The 16,342-nt window shown below is 44.5% G+C and overlaps 1 protein-coding gene across 1 annotated transcript in view; it reads left to right on the plus strand.

The window, feature by feature from the left end:
* Positions 1-16,342, plus strand: part of EEA1 (early endosome antigen 1) — a 643,459-nt gene that overhangs the window by 91,841 nt on the left and 535,276 nt on the right. Inside the window, exon 3 of the mRNA XM_053719231.1 lies at positions 4,651-4,766. Coding sequence (XP_053575206.1) covers positions 4,651-4,766 — 116 coding nt within the window. The remainder of the gene's footprint in view (positions 1-4,650; positions 4,767-16,342) is intronic.

Consider the following 16,342-nt stretch of genomic DNA (forward strand, 5'->3'; position numbering starts at 1 on the left):
GAGAAAATGTGTAGGTTGGATAAATATTTTGCGGTACCGACGAGTACTGAGGTTTTTCCTATACCTAAGAGACTTACTGAAATTGTTACTAAGGAGTGGGATAGACCCGGTGTGCCGTTCTCACCCCCTCCGATATTTAGAAAAATGTTTCCAATAGACGCCACCACAAGGGACTTATGGCAAACAGTCCCTAAGGTGGAGGGAGCAGTTTCTACCTTAGCTAAGCGTACCACTATCCCGGTGGAGGATAGCTGTGCTTTTTCAGATCCAATGGATAAAAAAATTAGAGGGTTACCTTAAGAAAATGTTTGTTCAACAAGGTTTTATATTGCAACCCCTTGCATGCATTGCGCCGATCACGGCTGCAGCGGCATTCTGGATTGAGTCTCTGGAAGAGAACATTGGTTCAGCTACTCTGGACGACATTATGGACAGGCTTAGAGTCCTTAAACTAGCTAATTCATTCATTTCGGAGGCCGTAGTACATCTTACTAAACTTACGGCGAAGAATTCAGGATTCGCCATTCAGGCACGCAGGGCGCTGTGGCTAAAATCCTGGTCAGCTGATGTTACTTCTAAGTCTAAATTGCTTAATATACCTTTCAAAGGGCAGACCTTATTCGGGCCCGGGTTGAAAGAGATTATCGCTGACATTACAGGAGGTAAAGGCCATGCCCTGCCTCAGGACAAAGCCAAAGCCAAGACTAGACAGTCTAATTTTCGTTCCTTTCGTAATTTCAAAGCAGGAGCAGCATCAACTTCCTCTGCACCAAAACAGGAAGGAGCTGTTGCTCGCTACAGACAAGGCTGGAAACCTAACCAGTCCTGGAACAAGGGCAAGCAGACTAGGAAACCTGCTGCTGCCCCTAAAACAGCATGAATTGAGGGCCCCCGATCCGGGATTGGATCTAGTGGGGGGCAGACTTTCTCTCTTCGCCCAGGCTTGGGCAAGAGATGTTCAGGATCCCTGGGCGCTAGAGATAATATCTCAGGGATACCTTCTGGACTTCAAATACTCTCCTCCAAGAGAGATTTCATCTGTCAAGATTGTCAACAATCCAGACAAAGAAAGAGGCGTTTCTACGCTGCGTACAAGAGCTCTTGTTAATGGGAGTAATCCATCCAGTTCCACGATCGGAACAGGGACAGGGGTTTTACTCAAATCTGTTTGTGGTTCCCAAAAAAGAGGGAACTTTCAGACCAATCCTGGACTTAAAGATCCTAAACAAATTCCTAAGAGTTCCATCGTTCAAGATGGAGACTATTCGGACAATTTTACCTATGATCCAAGAGGGTCAGTACATGACCACTGTAGATTTAAAAGATGCTTACCTTCACATACCGATTCACAAAGATCATTATCGGTACCTAAGGTTTGCCTTCCTAGACAGGCATTACCAGTTTGTGGCTCTTCCATTCGGATTGGCTACAGCTCCAAGAATCTTCACAAAGGTTCTGGGTGCTCTTCTGGCGGTACTAAGACCGCGGGGAATCTCGGTAGCTCCATACCTAGACGACATTCTGATACAAGCTTCAAGCTTTCAAACTGCCAAGTCTCATACAGAGTTAGTGCTGGCATTTCTAAGGTCACATGGATGGAAGGTGAACGAAAAGAAAAGTTCACTCGTTCCACTCACAAGAGTTCCCTTCCTGGGGACTCTCATAGATTCTGTAGAAATGAAGATTTACCTGACAGAGGACAGGCTAACAAGACTTCAAAGTGCTTGCCGCACTCTTCATTCCATTCAACACCCGTCAGTGGCTCAATGCATGGAGGTAATCGGCTTAATGGTAGCGGCAATGGACATAGTACCCTTTGCACGCTTACACCTCAGACCACTGCAACTGTGCATGCTAAGTCAGTGGAATGGGGATTACTCAGACTTATCCCCTTCTCTGAATCTGGATCAAGAGACCAGAAATTCTCTTCTATGGTGGCTTTCTCGGCCACATCTGTCCAGGGGGATGCCATTCAGCAGACCAGACTGGACAATTGTAACAACAGACGCCAGCCTTCTAGGTTGGGGTGCCGTCTGGAATTCTCTGAAGGCTCAGGGACAATGGAGTCAGGAGGAGAGTCTCCTGCCAATAAACATTCTGGAATTGAGAGCAGTTCTCAATGCCCTCCTGGCTTGGCCCCAGTTGACAACTCGGGGGTTCATCAGGTTTCAGTCGGACAACATCACGACTGTAGCTTACATCAACCATCAGGGAGGGACAAGAAGCCCCTAGCTATGATGGAAGTATCAAAGATAATTCGCTGGGCAGAGTCTCACTCTTGCCACCTGTCAGCAATCCACATCCCGGGAGTGGAGAACTGGGAGGCGGATTTCTTAAGTCGTCAGACTTTTCATCCGGGGGAGTGGGAACTTCATCCGGAGGTCTTTGCCCAAATACTTCGACGTTGGGGCAAACCAGAGATAGATCTCATGGCGTCTCGACAGAACGCCAAGCTTCCTCGTTACGGGTCCAGATCCAGGGATCCAGGAGCAGTCCTGATAGATGCTCTGACAGCACCTTGGGACTTCAGGATGACTTACGTGTTTCCACCCTTCCCGTTACTTCCTCGATTGATTGCCAGAATCAAACAAGAGAGAGCATCAGTGATTCTAATAGCACCTGCGTGGCCACGCAGGACTTGGTATGCAGACCTGGTGGACTTGTCATCCTGTCCACCTTGGTCTCTACCTCTGAAACAGGACCTTCTGATACAGGCTCCCTTCAAACATCAAAATCTAACTTCTCTGAAGCTGACTGCTTGGAAATTGAACACTTGATTTTATCAAGACGTGGGTTTTCTGAGTCAGTTATTGATACCTTAATACAGGCTAGGAAACCTGTTACCAGAAAGATTTACCATAAGATATGGCGTAAATACCTATATTGGTGTGAATCCAAAGGTTACTCTTGGAGTAAGGTTAGGATTCCTAGGATATTGTCTTTTCTACAAGAAGGTTTAGAAAAGGGTTTATCTGCTAGTTCATTAAAGGGACAGATCTCAGCTCTGTCCATTCTGTTACACAAACGTCTGTCAGAAGTTCCTGACGTCCAGGCTTTTTGTCAGGCTTTGGCCAGGATTAAGCCTGTGTTTAAAACTGTTGCTCCACCATGGAGTTTAAACCTTGTTCTTAATGTTTTACAGGGCGTTCCGTTTGAACCCCTTCATTCCATTGATATAAAGTTGTTATCTTGGAAAGTTCTATTTTTAATGGCTATTTCCTCGGCTCGAAGAGTCTCTGAATTATCAGCCTTACATTGTGATTCTCCTTATTTGATTTTTCATTCGGATAAGGTAGTCCTGCGTACTAAACCTGGGTTTTTACCTAAGGTAGTTACTAACAGGAATATCAATCAAGAGATTGTTGTTCCTTCTTTATGCCCAAATCCTTCTTCAAAGAAGGAACGTCTACTGCACAACCTGGATGTAGTCCGTGCTCTAAAATTTTACTTACAGGCAACTAAGGAATTTCGACAAACGTCTTCTCTGTTTGTCATTTACTCTGGGCAGAGGAGAGGTCAAAAAGCTTCCGCTACCTCTCTTTCTTTTTGGCTTCGTAGCATAATTCGTTTAGCTTATGAGACTGCTGGACAGCAGCCTCCTGAAAGAATTACAGCTCATTCTACTAGAGCTGTGGCTTCCACTTGGGCCTTCAAGAATGAGGCCTCTGTTGAACAGATTTGCAAGGCTGCAACTTGGTCTTCGCTTCATACTTTTTCCAAATTTTACAAATTTGACACTTTTGCTTCATCGGAGGCTATTTTTGGGAGAAAGGTTCTTCAGGCAGTGGTTCCTTCTGTATAAAGAGCCTGCCTATCCCTCCCGTCATCCGTGTACTTTTGCTTTGGTATTGGTATCCCAGAAGTAATGATGACCCGTGGACTGATCACACTTAACAGAAGAAAACATAATTTATACTTACCTGATAAATTCCTTTCTTCTGTAGTGTGATCAGTCCACGGCCCGCCCTGTTTTTAAGGCAGGTAAATATTTTTTAATTTATACTCCAGTCACCACTTCACCCTTGGCTTTTCCTTTCTCGTTGGTCCTTGGTCGAATGACTGGGAGTGACGTAGAGGGGAGGAGCTATATGCAGCTCTGCTGGGTGAATCCTCTTGCACTTCCTGTTGGGGAGGAGTAATATCCCAGAAGTAATGATGACCCATGGACTGATCACACTACAGAAGAAAGGAATTTATCAGGTAAGTATAAATTATGTTTTTGTTTGTTTCCTCTCAGTCTTTGTTGTTAAAAGGACAGTGTACTTGATTGTTGTTGTTGTATAAAAAGATAGCTAGCGCCTTTACTACCCACTCCATTTACTGTTTCTCAGTTAATTTTATTATCTTTTTACTACCAGACAGTGCTAGTTCATGTGTGCAATATAGATAACGTGCTCACTCACGTGGAGTTATGCAGGAATTGTCACTAAGTGGCTAAAATTCAAGTTTGTAAAAAAGCACTAAGATAAGATCTAAGACAGAGGCTTAGATACGAGGTAAAACATATAATAATATAACTTTTGGTTATGCAAAACTGGTGAATGGGTAATAAAGGGATTATCTATCTTTTTAAACAATAACATTTTTAGTAGACTGTCCCTTTAATGAACATAACATCAGAATACATTGATTTCTCGTTCCCTCTTTTAGGGTTTTATCTGCCCACTTTGCATGAAATCTCATGGATCAGCTGAAGAACTGTTCATGCACTATGAAGCATCTCATGAACCAAACGATGCTGGGGAACCTACCCTGTCTCCAAAAAGGTGAGGACATTTTATTACCAATAGAAGTATTAGAATCCAGTACACAAGTTATTTCATGTTCTTTTGGTTTAGTCTACTTCTAGCTGGTAAAATAACTGCAATTGCAAGTGTATTTTCAAAACCTTTTTCTTTTTAAGGATACGATGAGTCCACGAATTTCGTCCTTAAGTGGGATTACGCCTCCTTGTCAACAAGCGGAGGCAAAGAGCACCACAGCAGAGCTGTATATATAGCTCCTCCCTTCCCTCCCACTCCAGTCATTCTCTTTGCCTGTGTTAGTAATAAGAAGAGGTAAAGTGAGGTGTTAGTTTAGATTCTTCAATCAAGAGTTTTTTATTTTTAAAATGGTGCCAGTGAGTACTATCTTATTACAGGGTGTAGCCGTATTCCTTGCCCGCCTCTGGATCAGAGCTACAGGTGGCTTTAAAGCATTGGGAACTGGTGGGATTAATTTCTCACTGCGCCTCCCATACTGTGTGCTGCCCTTCACATGATGGTCTTAGCAGATACTAACTAAGACCCTGTATGTCTCCACAGAATGGCAGGAAGGAAAGAAGACTTCTTGATACTTTGGGACTGTTCATGCTGTCGCTCAGCACTAAGGTATGTGCAGCTTTATTTTCTGGGACAGTACTAACTCAGAAACAGCTATAACTTTTATTCATCTGACTTCCTTAGTTTAATATACACCTCAGGACTTCTCTATTTACTACAAGGGAAGATGCGGTGGGGGAAGATCAGGACAAGTAGCGCTCAGGACATAAAATCTGACGTTATTACACTTTATTGTTAGAGAGCAGGTAGACTGTGGGCTTGACGCTGGGGACCCTGGTTACGGAGTAAGACTCTGGTGTAGGGCTAGTTGGTTTTTTTATTGAAGTTCCGGAGCGTGTTTTAAGGCATAATTATTCAGTAACTTATGCTGGGACATTAGTTTTCGGCGTTTTATTAAACAGGAAGCACTAGCGTGTTCGTTAACGCCCACGAAGGGCGGAGTTATCTTTGCACGCTTAGGAAAGCCGCGCAGCTGTTTTTCTGATGAGGTCCCATACAGAGCGGATCAGTGCTTTTGCTGGCTGCTAAGACCGCATGGTTAGATATTGAAGCAAGCGGTCTTAGGCAGTGTAAACTCGGTGGACAGTGATCGGAGTAACGAGGGGACAGGTAGGCGCCTCAGCAGAGCTGTTGAGGCGGCAGAGGCTCTTTAGTTTAACGGCAGTCCTGCTTTTAAAAGACCTTGGGTTATTCTTGTTATCCATTCTTTTAAGTCCCATGTTAGAACTACCAGAGTGTGAGTGCTATTTATTTATGTTAATGAGAAAAATTTAAAGGCACAGTTACACGTTATTTTCAGAAGCAGTTTATTTACAGTCATATTAGGCTGTTCTTTTTTTTTTTTTTTTGCAACCCACGACCAAATTTGTTTTGCTTAATTTGTTGACATGGAAGGTCTTCTGAATGTTACATGTTCCTTATGTTTGAATGCCAATGTGGAACCTCCTGTTGCTTTTTGTCCCTCATGCACTGAGAGGGCATTACAGTTTAGAGGGCAAATGTTTTTTGATAAAGATTTGACAAAAGCGGATGCCTCTTAGGGTTCTACCGATGAGATACAGAGTATGCCGCAACTTTCTCCCCAAGCGTCACAACCCTTAACGCCTGCTCAGGCGCAGCTTCTGCGGCGATTACACTAAAGGACATAGCTGCAGTTATGTCATCTACACTTTCAGAAGCGTTGTCTGCCTTCCCAGTGTTGCAAGGCAAACGCAGAAGGAAGGACACCAACGTGGTCAATACAGCTTCTGATGCTTTAATGGCGATATCAGATGTACCATCACAGGGATCTGAATTGGAGGTCCTATCTGAAGGCGAACTTCCTGAGTCAGAAAGCGCCTTGCCACTGACAGATTCAGATGTTGTTTCCTTCAGGTTTAAACTGGAACACCTCCGCCTGTTATTGAGGGAGGTTTTGGTGACTCCTGACGACTGCGATTCAATTGTAGTTCCTCCAGAAAAATTGAGTAAGTTGGACAGATATCTAGAAGTTCCTTCTTATTCGGATGTTTTTCCAGTTCCCAAGAACTTCAGAGATTATTGCTAAAGAATTGGAGAGGCCAGGTATTCCATTCTCTCCTCCCGTTTTCAAGAAGATGTATCCTATAGCGGACGCTATCAGGGATTCTTGGCAGACGGTTCCTAAGGTGGAAGGAGCTATTTCCACCTTAGCTTAACTAACTACTATCCCTATTGAGGATAGTTGTGCTTTCAAAGACCCTATTTATAAGAAATTAGAGGGTCTCCTTAAGAAACTTTATGTTCATCAAAGGTTGCTTTTGCAACCGACAGCCTGCATTGTCACGGTTTGATTGCAGCTGCTTATTGGTTTGATGCTCTGGAGGAATCTCTTAAGACTGAGACTTCTTTGGAAGAGATACAGGATAGAATTAAAGCTCTTAAATTGGCTAATTCTTTTGTTACGGATGCTTCTCTGCAGGTTTAAAAATTGGCGGCTAAGAGTTCGGGGTTTTCCATCTTAGCACGCAGATCCTTGTGGCTGAAATCTTGGTCTGTGGATGTGTCATCCAAGTCTAAGTTTTTGATTATCCCTTACAAGGGGAAGACCCTGTTTGGACCTGACTTGAAGGAAATTATTTCTGACATCACGGGAGGCAAAGGTCATCTCTCTCAGGATAAAAAGTCCAAACAGAGAGGTCGACAGAGTAATTTTCGTTCCTTTCGAATTTCAAGGGAATCCCCCCTTCCTCTTTGTTTAAACAGGAAGGGAACTATTAGCAAACCAAGTCTACCTGGAGACCCAACCAGGCTTGGAACAAGGGAAAACAGTCTAAGAAAACCGTTGCGGCACCCAAGTCAGCATGAAGGGTTGGCCCCCGATCCGGGACCGGATCTAGTAGGGGGCAGACTATCCTTCTTCATCCAGACTTGGGTAAGAGACGTTCAGGATCCCTGGACAATAGATATAGTGTCTCAGGGATACAAACTGGAGTTCAGAAATTCTTCTCCCAGAGGAAGGTTTCTTCTTTCTCGATTGTCTGTAGACCAAATAAAGAAAGAGGCGTTCTTACGCTGTGTAAGAGACCTCTCCTCCATTGGAATAATCTGTCCTGTTCCAATTCAGGAACAGGGACAGGGATTTTATTCAAATCTGTTTGTAGTTCCCAAAAAAGAGGGAACTTTCAGACCTATCTTAGATCTCAAGAGTCTAAACAAGTTCCTCAGAGTTCCATCCTTCAAGATGGAAACTATTTGTACCATTCTATCATTGATCCAGGAGGGCCAATTTATGACAACGGTGGATCTAAAGGATGCATATCTTCATGTGCTTATCCACAGGGATCATCACAAGTTTCTAAGGTTTGCCTTTCTGGACAAACATTTTCAGTTTGTGGCCCTCCCTTTCGGTCTGGCCACGGCGCCCAGAATTTTCACAAAGGTTCTGGAGTCTTTATTGGCGGTCCTAAGACCTCGGGGCATTGCAGTGGTGCCTTATCTGGACGATATACTGATCCAGGCATCATCATTTCAACTGGCAAAGTCCCATACCAAAATTGTGCTTTCCTTTCTGAGAACCCACGGGTGGAAGGTAAACCTGGAAAAGAGTTTGTTGGTCCCTCAGACAAGGGTTCCCTTTCTGGGAACTCTAATCGACTCTATTTCAATGAAATTTTTTCTGACGGAGGTCAGAAAACTAAACATTCTGAACACCTGCTGAGCCCTTCAGTCCAATCCTCGTCCGTCGGTGGCTTAATGCATGGAGGTAATCGGTCTGATGGTAGCGGCAATGGACATTATTCCGTTTGCTCGCTTTCATCTCAGGCCTCTGCAACTAAGCATGCTCAGGCAGTGAAAGGGAGATTATACAGATTTGTCTCCTCAAATAAACCTAGACCAGGAGACAAGGGACTCTCTTCTATGGTGGTTGTCACTGGATCATCTGTCCTGGGGGACATATTTTCGCAGACCCTCATGGGTGATAGTGACAACAGATGCCAGTCTGTTGGGATGGGGAGCAGTCTGGGATTCCCTGAGGGCCCAGGGGGTGTGGTCTCAGTCAGATTCTCTCCTTCCCATCAATATTCTAGAGTTGAGAGCAATATTCAATGCACTTCGAGCCTGGCCTCAGCCACAAACCAATTCATCAGGTTCCAGTCGGACAACATAATGACAGTGGCTTACATCAACCATCAGGGGGGGAACGAGGAGTTCCTTAGCGATGTCCGAAGTAGCCAAGATAATTCCGTGGGCAGAGGCTCACTCTTATCATCTGTCGGCAATTTACATCCCAGGAGTGGAAAACTGGAAGCGGATTTTCTGAGCAGACAGACCTTTCATCCGGGGGAGTGGAAACTCCATCTGGATATATTTCTCCAACATAGGTGTGTCCGGTCCACGGCGTCATCCTTACTTGTGGGATATTCTCTTCCCCAACAGGAAATGGCAAAGAGCCCAGCAAAGCTGGTCACATGATCCCTCCTAGGCTCCGCCTACCCCAGTCATTCTCTTTGCCGTTGTACAGGCAACATCTCCACGGAGATGGCTTAGAGTTTTTTAGTGTTTAACTGTAGTTTTTATTATTCAATCAAGAGTTTGTTATTTTAAAATAGTGCTGGTATGTACTATTTACTCAGAAACAGAAAAGAGATGAAGATTTCTGTTTGTATGAGGAAAATGATTTTAGCAACCGTTACTAAAATCCATGGCTGTTCCACACAGGACTGTTGAGAGGAATTAACTTCAGTTGGGGGAACAGTGAGCAGTCTCTTGCTGCTTGAGGTATGACACATTCTAACAAGACGATGTAATGCTGGAAGCTGTCATTTTCCCTATGGGATCCGGTAAGCCATGTTTATTAAGATAGTAAATAAGGGCTTCACAAGGGCTTATTAAGACTGTAGACTTTTTCTGGGCTAAATCGATTCATTATTAACACATATTTAGCCTTGAGGAATCATTTAATCTGGGTATTTTGATAAGATTATATCGGCAGGCACTTTTTTAGACTCCTTATTCTTTAGGGGCTTTCCCAAATCATAGGCAGAGCCTCATTTTCGCGCCGGTGTTGCGCACTTGTTTTTGAGAGGCATGACATGCAGTCGCATGTGTGAGGAGCTCTGATACATAGAAAAGACTTTCTGAAGGCGTCATTTGGTATCGTATTCCCCTTTGGGCTTGGTTGGGTCTCAGCAAAGCAGATACCAGGGACTGTAAAGGGGTTAAAGTTCAAAACGGCTCCGGTTCCGTTATTTTAAGGGTTAAAGCTTCCAAATTTGGTGTGCAATACTTTTAAGGCTTTAAGACACTGTGGTGAAATTTTGATGAATTTTGAACAATTCCTTCATATTTTTTCGCAATTGCAGTAATAAAGTGTGTTCAGTTTAAAATTTAAAGTGGCAGTAACGGTTTTATTTTAAAACGTTTTTTGTACTTTGTTATCAAGTTTATGCCTGTTTAACATGTCTGAACTACCAGATAGACTGTGTTCTGAATGTGGGGAAGCCAGAGTTCCTTCTCATTTAAATAAATGTGATTTATGTGACAATGACAATGATGCCCAAGATGATTCCTCAAGTGAGGGGAGTAAGCATGGTACTGCATCATTCCCTCCTTCGTCTACACGAGTCTTGCCCACTCAGGAGGCCCCTAGTACATCTAGCGCGCCAATACTCCTTACTATGCAACAATTAACGGCTGTAATGGATAATTCTGTCAAAAACATTTTAGCCAAAATGCACACTTATCAGCGTAAGCGCGACTGCTCTGTTTTAGATACTGAAGAGCATGACGACGCTGATAATAATGGTTCTGAAGGGCCCCTAAACCAGTCTGATGGGGCCAGGGAGGTTTTGTCTGAGGGAGAAATTACAGATTCAGGGAACATTTCTCAACAAGCTGAACCTGATGTGATTACGTTTAAATTTAAGTTGGAACATCTCCGCGCTCTGCTTAAGGAGGTATTATCCACTCTGGATGATTGTGACAATTTGGTCATCCCAGAGAAGCTATGTAAAATGGACAAGTTCCTAGAGGTCCCGGGGCTCCCAGAAGCTTTTCCTATACCCAAGCGGGTGGCGGACATTGTAAATAAAGAATGGGAAAGGCCCGGTATTCCTTTCGTCCCTCCCCCCATATTTAAAAAATTGTTTCCTATGGTCGACCCCAGAAAGGACTTATGGCAGACAGTCCCCAAGGTCGAGGGAGCGGTTTCCACTTTAAACAAACGCACCACTATACCCATAGAAGATAGTTGTGCTTTCAAAGATCCTATGGATAAAAAATTAGAAGGTTTACTTAAAAAGATGTTTGTTCAGCAGGGTTACCTTCTACAACCAATTTCATGCATTGTCCCTGTCACTACAGCCGCATGTTTCTGGTTCGATGAGCTGGTAAAGGCGGTCGATAGTGATTCTCCTCCTTATGAGGAGATTATGGACAGAATCAATGCTCTCAAATTGGCTAATTCTTTCACCCTAGACGCCACTTTGCAATTGGCTAGGTTAGCGGCTAAGAATTCTGGGTTTGCTATTGTGGCGCGCAGAGCGCTTTGGTTGAAATCTTGGTCAGCTGATGCGTCTTCCAAGAACAAGCTACTTAACATTCCTTTCAAGGGGAAAACGCTGTTTGGCCCTGACTTGAAGGAGATTATCTCTGATATCACTGGGGGTAAGGGCCATGCCCTTCCTCAGGATCGGCCTTTCAAGGCCAAAAATAAACCTCATTTTCGTCCCTTTCGTAGAAACGGACCAGCCCAAAGTGCTACGTCCTCTAAGCAAGAGGGTAATACTTCTCAAGCCAAGCAAGCTTGGAGACCAATGCAAGGCTGGAACAAGGGAAAGCAGGCCAAGAAACCTGCCACTGCTACCAAGACAGCATGAAATGTTGGCCCCCGATCCGGGTCCGGATCTGGTGGGGGGCAGACTCTCTCTCTTCGCTCAGGCTTGGGCAAGAGATGTTCTGGATCCTTGGACACTAGAAATAGTCTCCCAAGGTTATCTTCTGGAATTCAAGGGGCTTCCCCCAAGGGGGAGGTTCCACAGGTCTCAGTTGTCTTCAGACCACATAAAAAGACAGGCATTCTTACATTGTGTAGAAGACCTGTTAACAATGGGAGTGATTCATCCTGTTCCATTAGGAGAACAAGGGATGGGGTTCTACTCCAATCTGTTCATAGTTCCCAAAAAAGAGGGAACGTTCAGACCAATCTTAGATCTCAAGATCTTAAACAAGTTTCTCAAGGTTCCATCGTTCAAGATGGAAACCATTCGAACAATTCTTCCTTCCATCCAGGAAGGTCAATTCATGACCACGGTGGATTTAAAGGATGCGTATCTACATATTCCTATCCACAAGGAACATCATCGGTTCCTAAGGTTCGCATTCCTGGACAAGCATTACCAGTTCGTGGCGCTTCCTTTCGGATTAGCCACTGCTCCAAGGATTTTCACAAAGGTACTAGGGTCCCTTCTAGCTGTGCTAAGACCAAGGGGCATTGCTGTAGTACCTTACTTGGACGACATTCTGATTCAAGCGTCGTCCCTTCCTCAAGCAAAGGCTCACACGGACATCGTCCTGGCCTTTCTCAGATCTCACGGATGGAAAGTGAACGTGGAAAAGAGTTCTCTATCTCCGTCGACAAGGGTTCCCTTCTTGGGAACAATAATAGACTCCTTAGAAATGAGGATTTTTCTGACAGAGGCCAGAAAAACAAGACTTCTAGACTCTTGTCGGATACTTCATTCCGTTCCTCTTCCTTCCATAGCGCAGTGCATGGAAGTGATAGGTTTGATGGTAGCGGCAATGGACATAGTTCCTTTTGCGCGCATTCATCTAAGACCATTACAACTGTGCATGCTCAGTCAGTGGAATGGGGACTATACAGACTTGTCTCCGAGGATACAAGTAAATCAGAGGACCAGAGACTCACTCCGTTGGTGGCTGTCCCTGGACAACCTGTCACAAGGGATGACCTTCCGCAGACCAGAGTGGGTCATTGTCACGACCGACGCCAGTCTGATGGGCTGGGGCGCGGTCTGGGGATCCCTGAAAGCTCAGGGTCTTTGGTCTCGGGAAGAATCTCTTCTACCGATAAATATTCTGGAACTGAGAGCGATATTCAATGCTCTCAAGGCTTGGCCTCAGCTAGCGAGGGCCAAGTTCATACGGTTTCAATCAGACAACATGACAACTGTTGCGTACATCAACCATCAGGGGGGAACAAGGAGTTCCCTGGCGATGGAAGAAGTGACCAAAATCATTCAATGGGCGGAGTCTCACTCCTGCCACCTGTCTGCAATCCACATCCCAGGAGTGGAAAATTGGGAAGCGGATTTTCTGAGTCGTCAGACATTGCATCCGGGGGAGTGGGAACTCCATCCGGAAATCTTTGTCCAAATCACTCAACTGTGGGGCATTCCAGACATGGATCTGATGGCCTCTCGTCAGAACTTCAAAGTTCCTTGCTACGGGTCCAGATCCAGGGATCCCAAGGCGGCTCTAGTGGATGCACTAGTAGCACCTTGGACCTTCAAACTAGCTTATGTATTCCCGCCGTTTCCTCTCATCCCCAGGCTGGTAGCCAGGATCAATCAGGAGAGGGCGTCGGTGATCTTGATAGCTCCTGCGTGGCCACGCAGGACTTGGTATGCAGATCTGGTGAATATGTCATCGGCTCCACCATGGAAGCTACCTTTGAGACGAGACCTTCTTGTTCAAGGTCCGTTCGAACATCCGAATCTGGTCTCACTCCAGCTGACTGCTTGGAGATTGAACGCTTGATCTTATCGAAGCGAGGGTTCTCAGGTTCTGTTATCGATACTCTTGTTCAGGCCAGAAAGCCTGTAACTAGAAAGATTTACCACAAAATTTGGAAAAAATATATCTGTTGGTGTGAATCTAAAGGATTCCCTTGGGACAAGGTTAAGATTCCTAAGATTCTATCCTTCCTTCAAGAAGGATTGGAAAAAGGATTATCTGCAAGTTCCCTGAAGGGACAGATTTCTGCCTTGTCTGTGTTACTTCACAAAAAGCTGGCAGCTGTGCCAGATGTTCAAGCCTTTGTTCAGGCTCTGGTTAGAATCAAGCCTGTTTACAAACCTTTGACTCCTCCTTGGAGTCTCAACTTAGTTCTTTCAGTTCTTCAGGGGGTTCCGTTTGAACCCTTACATTCCATTGATATTAAGTTATTATCTTGGAAAGTTTTGTTTTTGGTTGCAATTTCTTCTGCTAGAAGAGTTTCAGAATTATCTGCTCTGCAGTGTTCTCCTCCTTATCTGGTGTTCCATGCAGATAAGGTGGTTTTACGTACTAAACCTGGTTTTCTTCCAAAAGTTGTTTCTAACAAAAACATTAACCAGGAGATTATCGTACCTTCTCTGTGCCCGAAACCAGTTTCAAAGAAGGAACGTTTGTTGCACAATTTGGATGTTGTTCGCGCTCTAAAATTCTATTTAGACGCTACAAAGGATTTTAGACAAACATCTTCCTTGTTTGTTGTTTATTCCGGTAAAAGGAGAGGTCAAAAAGCAACTTCTACCTCTCTCTCTTTTTGGATTAAAAGCATCATCAGATTGGCTTACGAGACTGCCGGACGGCAGCCTCCCGAAAGAATCACAGCTCATTCCACTAGGGCTGTGGCTTCCACATGGGCCTTCAAGAACGAGGCTTCTGTTGATCAGATATGTAGGGCAGCGACTTGGTCTTCACTGCACACTTTTACCAAATTTTACAAGTTTGATACTTTTGCTTCTTCTGAGGCTATTTTTGGGAGAAAGGTTTTGCAAGCTGTGGTGCCTTCCATCTAGGTGACCTGATTTGCTCCCTCCCATCATCCGTGTCCTAAAGCTTTGGTATTGGTTCCCACAAGTAAGGATGACGCCGTGGACCGGACACACCTATGTTGGAGAAAACAGAATTTATGTTTACCTGATAAATTACTTTCTCCAACGGTGTGTCCGGGCCGCGGCCCGCCCTGGTTTTTTAATCAGGTCTGATAATTTATTTTCTTTAACTACAGTCACCACGGTATCATATGGTTTCTCCTATGCAAATATTCCTCCTTAACGTCGGTCGAATGACTGGGGTAGGCGGAGCCTAGGAGGGATCATGTGACCAGCTTTGCTGGGCTCTTTGCCATTTCCTGTTGGGGAAGAGAATATCCCACAAGTAAGGATGACGCCGTGGACCGGACACACCGTTGGAGAAAGTAATTTATCAGGTAAACATAAATTCTGTTTTTCAAGCCTGATTCGCAGATGGGGTTGGCCGGAATTGGACCTTATGGCATCTCGTCAGAATGCAAAACTTCCGAGATACGGGTCCAGATCCAGGGATCCCCAGGCCGAGCTGATAGTTGCCTTGGCAGTTCCTTGGTCCTTCAGCCTGGCGTATGTGTTTCCACCATTTGCTCTTCTTCCCCGGGTGATCGCTCGGATCAAACAGGAGAGGGCATCGTGATCCTCATTGCTCCAGCGTGGCCTTGCAGGATTTGGTATGCCGATCTAGTGGACATGTCATCTCTGCCGCCCTGGAGGCTTTCATTGAGGAAGGACCTTCTCATTCAGGGTCCCTTCCATCACCCGAATCTAGTTTCTCTGCAGCTGACTGCTTGGAGATTGAACGCTTAATTTTGTCCCACCGAGGTTTTTCTGATTCGGTCATAGATACTTTAATTCAGGCACGTAAGCCTGTTACTAGGAAGATTTACCATAAGATATAGCGTAGATATCTTTATCGGTGTGAATTCAAGGGTTACTCATGGAGTTAGGGTAAGGATTCCCAGAATTTTGTCTTTTCTCCAAGAAGGATTGGAGAAGGGGTTATCCGCTAGTTCCCTAAAGGGACAGATTTCTGCTTTGTCTATTTTGTTACACAAACATCTGGCAGATGTTCCAGATGTACAATCCTTTTGTCAGGCTCTGACTAGAATCACGCCTGTATTTAGACCTATTGCTCCTCCTTGGAGTTTGAATTTGGTTCTTAGAGTTCTTCAAGGGGTTCCGTTTGAACCTATGCATTCCATAGATATTAAGTTATTATCTTAGAAAGTTTTGTTTTTCGTTGCTATCTCTTCTGCTCGAAGAGTATCAGAGCTTTCAGCATTACAATATAATTCTCCTTATCTTATTTTTCATGCGGATAAGGTGGTGTTGCGTACCAAACCTGGGTTTCTTCCTAAGGTTGTTTCAGATAAGAACATCAATCAGGAAATTGTGGTTCCATCTTTGTGTCCTAATCCTTCTCAGAAGGAACGTCTACTACATAATTTAGATGTGGTCCGTGCTTTAAAGTTCTATTTGCAAGCTACTAAGGGTTTTCGTCCATCATCTTCTTTGTTTGTGTTTTTTTCTGGGAAACGTAGGGGTCAGAAAGCTATGGCTACCTCTCTTTCTTTATGGCTGAAGAGTATAATCCGTTTTGCATATGAGACTGCTGGACAGCGGCCTCCTGAAAGAACTACGGCTTATTCTACTAGGGCCGTTACTTCCTCATGGGCATTCAAAAATGATGCTTCTGTTGAACAGATTTGCAAGGCTGCAACTTGGTCTTCTCTTCACACTTTA

The sequence above is a fragment of the Bombina bombina genome, chromosome 6 (assembly GCF_027579735.1).
Source record: "Bombina bombina isolate aBomBom1 chromosome 6, aBomBom1.pri, whole genome shotgun sequence".
NCBI classification, from domain to species: Eukaryota; Metazoa; Chordata; class Amphibia; order Anura; family Bombinatoridae; genus Bombina; species Bombina bombina.